Source organism: Coenobita brevimanus, chromosome 53 (genome assembly GCF_032717465.1).
Source record: "Coenobita brevimanus isolate Jiangsu-jjx chromosome 53, ASM3271746v2, whole genome shotgun sequence".
NCBI lineage: Eukaryota > Metazoa > Arthropoda > Malacostraca > Decapoda > Coenobitidae > Coenobita > Coenobita brevimanus.
The window spans coordinates 3,560,001-3,567,500 of NC_137006.1; the positions used below are offsets into that span (position 1 = coordinate 3,560,001).

Consider the following 7,500-nt stretch of genomic DNA (forward strand, 5'->3'; position numbering starts at 1 on the left):
ATCATCACCACCATCATCATCATCATCATCATCATCATCATCATCATCATCACCACCATCATCATCATCATCATCATCATCATCACCATCATCATCATCATCATCATCACCACCACCACCATCATCATCATCATCATCACCATCATCATCATCATCATCATCATCATCATCACCACCACCACCATCATCATCATCATCATCATCACCATCATCATCATCATCATCACCACCATCACCATCATCATCATCATCATCATCACCACCATCATCATCATCATCATCATCATCATCATCACCATCATCATCATCATCATCATCATCATCACCATCATCATCATCATCATCATCACCACCATCATCATCATCATCATCATCACCACCATCATCATCATCATCATCATCATCATCATCACCATCATCATCATCATCATCATCACCACCACCACCATCATCATCACCATCATCATCATCATCACCATCATCATCATCATCATCATCATCACCACCACCACCTTGAGAGAAAGAGAGAGAGAGAGTCTACAAATCATCACAGCCTCCCACAAATATTGTTAGAAAATAGTGAACAATGTGACATGGATAGATAGATAGATAGATGGATGGATGGATAGATAGACAAATAGATATAGATGTGGATGGATACTTGGATATATAGATAAATAGGTAACGATTAGATAAATGAGAGAGAGAGAGACTATGTAATGTTTGTACGAAAAATGGATAGAGAGAGAGAGAGAGAGAGAAATCAGCCGTTCCATGTGCGCGAGCGAACTGACAGGTGTGTGTGTGTGTGTGTGTGTGTGTGTGTGTGTGTGTGTGTTTCTCTACCTAACCTCAGTATTTCGAAGGGAAGAGAATTTGGACTGATGTGGTGGTGGTGGTGATGATGATGATGATTATAGTGATGGTGATGATGATAGTGGTGAAGGAGGTTTTGATGATGATGGTGGAGGTAGTGCTAGTGGTGGTGATGATGATGTTGGTGATGGAGGTTTTGATGGTGGTGGAGGTGGTGCTAGTGGTGGTGATGATGTTGATGGTGAAGGAAGTTTTGATGGTGATAATGATGGTGAAGGATTTTGATGATGATGGTGGAGGTGGTGGTGGTGATGATGATGATGTTATTATGATAGTAGTCGTGGTGGTATTGATGATGATGATGGTAGTGGTAATGACGATGATGATGGTAATGATGATGATGGTGAAGGAAGTTTTGATGATAGTGATGATGATGATGGTAGTGAAGGAAGTTTTGATGATAGTGATGATGATGATGAAGGAAGTTTTGGTGGTGATGATGATGATGATGCCGCATAGACCTTGCACAATATTCAGATCACTCTAGAATTTCATATTAGCATGCAAGAGAGAGACTATGGCCAGCATGACGAATAGGAGTAGGTGTTGGGCGTGTCCTGTGTGATGATAGTGGTGATGGTGATGATGATGGTGGTTGTGGTGGTGGTGATGATGATGGTGGTGGTGGTGGTGGTGATGATGATGGTGGTGATGGTGGTAATGATGATGATGATGGTGGTGGTGATGATGATGATGGTGGTGGTGGTGATGATGATGATAGGGGTGGTGGTGGTGATGGTGGTAGTGGTGGTGATGATGATGATGGTGGTGATGGTAATGATGATGATGGTGGTGATGGTGATAGTGGTGGTGGTGATGATGATGATAGTGGTGGTGGTGATGATAGTGATGGTGATGATGGTAGTGGTGATGGTGGTTGTGGTGGTGATGATTGTGGTGGTGGTGATGATGATAGTGATGGTAGTGATGGTGATTGGTGGTGGTGATGATGATAATAATGGTGGTTGTGTTTACTACTACTACTACTACCACCACCACCACCGTCACAGCACTTCTTCGTGACTAGCACAATATCCCATAGTCATTCTAATGCTACAACTCAGCATTCAAGATGGAGAGATGGCAGTTTTAGGCCTACAGTACGCTACATCCTTCCCATAGCACTTCTTCGTTACTAGCATCACAGACCTTGTAATCAAAACTATCTGATCTATCTATCTGTCTATCTGTTTTAACTCAACCTTGTATTAAGAACTCAGCCTACCTATCTATATCTGTCTATTTATTTATCTATCTATCTATCATTAACCTTGTATTAAAAACCTGATCTATCCATCTATCTGTCTATATATCTATTTTTTGTCAACCTTGTAATAAGAACTCAGTGTGATCTATCTATCTATCTGTCTATCTATCTATCTATCTATATTTTCTTTCTCCTGCAGTGGGTGAGGGAGGGGGCGTGGCCGTGGTGTACGTGGAGGAGGAGAAGGGCGTGCACCTGAAGGCCGTGCTGGACAGGGGCGTGCACGTGTTGGTCACCGTCACACCTGGCCAGATTGTTAAATACCACGTGACTAACATCAACAGGTACGTGTATAGGGATCACGTGCTTGGTAGATAGATAGATATAGGTACGTGTATAGAGATCACGTGCTTGATAGATAGATAGAGGTACGTGTGTAGAGATCACGTGCTTGATAGATAGATAGATAGATAATACGTGTATAGAGATCACGTGCCTGGTAGATAGATCGATAGAGGTACGTGTATAGAGGAGCTGCTTGGTAAATAGATGGATAGATAGAGGTACGTGTAGATTGTTAAATACCGTCACTAACATCAACATGTACGTGTATAGAGATCACTTGCTTGGTAGATAGATCGATAGATAGAAGTACGTGTATAGAGAGGAGCTGCTTGATAGACAGATGGATAGATAGATAGATGGGCAGCGATAGATAAACCAACATGTAGCCTACCACATATCCGACATAAAGTCACGTAAACACTACCACGTGATCACCACATGTAAACAATGCCACGTGACTGACATGTAAACAAAACCACGTGGTCAGCATGTTCAGTACCACGTTACCACCACATGTAAACAATCCCACGTGGCTCCAGAACACGTGGCCAGCATGCTCAGTACCACGTGACCACCATATGTAAACAGTGCCGCGTGACTGATATGAAAACAAAACCACGTGGCTCAGTAACACGTGGCCAGCATGTTCAGTACCCCGTGATCATAATTATGTAAACAATACCACGTGGCTCCAGAACACGTGGCCAGCTTGTTCAGTACCACGTGACCACCACATGTAAACAATGCCACGTGATTGACATGTAAACAGTACCTGTCTAGCGTTGAAAGTACTTAGCGTTGGAATACCGTTAACTTACTCAGGTAGCGTTGAAAGTGACTACTTAGCGTTAAAATACCGCTGAAAATAGCTTCCTAACGTTCAGAGTACCTACCTGCGTAGCGTTGAAGTACCTTTGAAAGAATTTAGGTAGCGTTGAAAATACCTGCGCAGCGTTGAAGTACCGTTGAAGGAATTTAGGTACCGTTGAAAGTACCTGCGTAGCGTTGAAATACCGTTGAAAGAATTTAGGTACCGTTGAAAGTCCCTGCGTAGCGTTGAAGTACCGTTGAAAGAATTTAGGTACCGTTGAAAGTACCATTGTAGCGTTGAAGTACTGTTGAATGAATTTAGGTACCGTTGAAAGTACCATTGTAGCGTTGAAATACCGTTGAAAGTATCTACCTACCGTTGACATAGCGTTAAAAAAATACTCCACCTACCAGTAAACCTTTGAAATCTTCCACGCAGCGTTGAAGAAGAGTTGAAAGTACTTTGTTATAGACATACTTATATTAGGGTTTGGAAGCTATTATTTGGCGTTGAAAGCTGTTATTTGGCGTTGAAAGCTGTTGTTTGGCTTTGAAAATTGGCATTGAAAGCTGATAATTGGCGTTGAATGCTGTTATTTTAGCGTTGGAGGCTGTTATTTGGCGTTGAAAGTAGCGTTGAATACTGTGGAGATTATAACGAATTTAGCGTTGAAATCTATACATCTGAAGATATGAAGCGTTGAGTAGAGGTGAAGATGGCGCTGAGAGGCGTGAAGGAGGTTTTGTGTTATTAATTTGTTTGTTTCTCTTCTTTCCTTGCTTTCCTTCTTTCCTTTCCTTCCCTCCTTCCATCTCTCCTTCCATCCTTCCTTCCTTTCCTCCCTCCCTCCCTCCCTTCTTCCTTCCTTCCCTTCTTTCCTTCCTCCCTCCCTTCGTTCCTCCCTCCATCCCTCCCTCCCTCCTTCCTTCCTGCTGTCCTCCCTCCTTCCCTTCCCTCCCCCCTCCCTCCCTCCCTCCCTTCGTTCCTCCCTCCCTCCTTCCTTCCTTCTGTCCTCCCTCCTTCCCTTCCCTCCCTCCCTCCCTCCCTCCCTCCCTCCCTCCTTCCTCTATCCGTACTTCCTTCTGTCCTCCCTCCTTCCCTTCCCTCTCTCCCTCCCTCCCTTCCCTCTCTCCCTCCCTCCCTCCCTCCCTCCCTCATTCCTCCCTTCCTTCCTTCCTTCCCTTCCTTCCTCCCCCCCATCCGTGCATCTATCCATCCATCAATTTGTCTACCCTCCCTCCCTCCCTTTCTCCCTCCCTCACTTCCTTCCTTCCTTCCTTCCTTCCTTCCTTCCTCCCTCCATACATACATACATACATACATACATCTATCCATCCATCCATCCATCAATTTGTCTATCCTCCCTCCCTCCCTCTCTCCTCCCTCCCTCCCTCCCTCCCTCCCTTCTATCCTCCCTCCTTCTCCTTCCCTCCCTCCTTCCTTCCTTCCTTCCTTCCTTCCTTCCTCCTTTCCTTCCTCCTTCCCTCCTTCTTTCCTTCCTCCTTCCCTCCCTCCCTCCGTCCTTCCTTCCCTCCCTCCCTGCCTCCTTCAGCTATGAGCCGCCAGACAGCTTAGGTCGTCAGTTTGTACTACTCAACCCTGCCTGTGACCCTAGAATGTACTTCGTCGACTGTGCTATCGTGTGAGTAGTACATGGGGGTAGTACATTTGGTTAGTACATGGGGTAATACATTTGAGTAGTATTTGGGGTAGTACATTTGAGTAGTATTTGGGGTAGTACATTTGAGTAGTATTTGGGGTAGTACATTTAAGTAGTATTTGGGGTAGTACATTTAAGTAGCTTGGTTAGTACATTTGAGTAGTTTGAGTAGTACTTTGATGAACAGGAAGTCGTGGAGTGGGGTGTACCTCTTGAAAACGTACATTGATTTAGTACACATGAAGCCTGTGTGCACAAGACACGCACATGGGGTAGTACATGTACGTAGGTCGCTGGGAGAGGGTAGTAGATCAATGAGAAGTACAGGCGAGGTAGTACAAAGGGAGCACATAAGGCGTAGTACATTGGAGCAGGTCAGTGGGTAGTACATGAGTAGATCGATGGGTAGTACTGTACTCTGGGTTGTACTGTACTCCTTTCACCTTCACTTGGCCCAGATTTTCGTCCTTTTGCAGCTTATTTCACGTAGCTCAGTGGCAGGAAAGATGTGCTACGGCTCTACGTCCTTGCCATAGCACTTCCTCGTGACTAGCATCCATAGCACTTCTTCGTGACTAGCATCCATAGCACTTCTTCGTGACTAGCATCCATAGCACTTCTTCGTGACTAGTATCCATAGCACTTCTTCGTGACTAGCATCCATAGCACTTTTTCGTGACTAGCATCCATAGCACTTCTTCGTGACTAGTATCCATAGCACTTTTTCGTGACTAGCATCCATAGCACTTCTTCGTGACTAGCATCCATAGCACTTCTTCGTGACTAGCATCCATAGCACTTCTTCGTGACTAGCATCCATAGCACTTCTTCGTGACTAGCATCCATAAGCACTTCTTCGTGACTAGCACCTAACAATAAAACGAGACGGTGCTAACAGGAACTAGTAACAGCTAGTTTGGGCCGTAAAAAAAAAAACATACATGGGCTGAATGCATAAACACACACACACACACACACACACACACACACACACACACACACACACACACACACACACACACATTTACATCTTTTCTTATTCCATCACACACACACACACACACACACACACACACACACACACACATTTACATCTTTTCTTATCCCATCACACACACACACACACACACACACACACACACACACACACACACACATTTACATCTTTTCTTATCCCATCACACACACACACACACACACACATTTACATCTTTTCTTATCCCATCACACACACACACACACACACACACACACACACACACACACACACACATTTACATCTTTTCTTATTCCATCACACACACACACACACACACACACACACACACACACACACACACACACACACACACACACACAGACATTTACATCTTTTCTTATTCCATCACACACACACACACACACACACACACACACACACACACACACACACACATTTACATCTTTTCTTATTCCATCACACACACACACACACACACACACACACACACACACACACACACACATTTACATCTTTTCTTATTCCATCACACACACACACACACACACACACACACACACACACACACACACACAAATAACCCGTCAGCCATAAAGGCAAGGAAGTTCAAAATATTCAAAGATATATATATATTTTTTAGTATGAACGTTAACTCGCGTTTAAAACAAATCTTGACTATTATAACTGACAGATATTGTGGTTGAATGTCGTTGTATCAGCAGCAGTTGCGTTTAAACAGACATAATGCGTTTAAACACAGACATATTGCGTTTAAAAAGACATATTGCGTTTAAACACAGACATATTGACGTTGAAAACACACATTGCGTTTAAAAGAGACATTGCGTTTAAAAAGACATTGTGGTTGATGATTGTCGTTGTACCAGCATCAGTTGCGTTTAAACAGACACATTGCGTTTCAACATACACATTGCGTTTAAAACAGAATATTGCGTTTAGACAGACATATTGCGTTAAAACAGACATATTGCGTTTAAACACAGACAATGCGTTTAAAAGACATATTGCGTTTAAACACAGACAATGCGTTTAAAAGACATATTGCGTTTAAAACACACAGATTGCGTTTAAACACAGACAGATTGCGTTTAAAACAGACAGATTGCGTTTAAACAGACATATTGCGTTTAAAACAGACAGATTGCGTTTAAACAGACATATTGCGTTTAAAACAGACATATTGTTTTAAAACAGACTGCGTTTAAACACAGACATATTGCGTTTAAACAGACATATTGCGTTTAAACACAGACAGATTGCATTTAAATAGACATATTGCGTTTAAAACAGACATATTGTTTTAAAACAGACTGCGTTTAAACACAGACATATTGCGTTTAAACAGACATATTGCGTTTAAAACAGACATATTGCGTTTAAACACAGACATATTGCGTTTAAACAGACATATTGCGTTTAAAACAGACATATTGCGTTTAAAACAGACATATTGCGTTTAAACACAGACATATTGCGTTTAAAACAGACATATTGCGTTTAAAACAGAAATATTGCGTTTAAAACAGACATATTGCGTTTAAACAGACATATTGCGTTTAAAACAGACATATTGCGTTTAA

The 7,500-nt window shown here is 42.7% G+C and overlaps 2 protein-coding genes across 2 annotated transcripts in view; one reads left to right on the top strand and one right to left on the bottom strand.

Annotated features, from left to right (window-relative positions):
- LOC145400746 (WD repeat and SOCS box-containing protein 1-like) overlaps nt 1-7,500 on the bottom strand; it is a 456,090-nt gene that overhangs the window by 39,636 nt on the left and 408,954 nt on the right. The gene's annotated exons all lie outside the window — the stretch shown is intronic.
- The window catches only part of LOC145400716 (E3 ubiquitin-protein ligase goliath-like), a 57,555-nt gene that overhangs the window by 28,252 nt on the left and 21,803 nt on the right, over nt 1-7,500 (top strand). The window contains exons 2-3 of the mRNA XM_080273151.1: nt 2,295-2,431; nt 4,799-4,881. Coding sequence (XP_080129277.1) covers nt 2,295-2,431; nt 4,799-4,881 — 220 coding nt within the window. The remainder of the gene's footprint in view (nt 1-2,294; nt 2,432-4,798; nt 4,882-7,500) is intronic.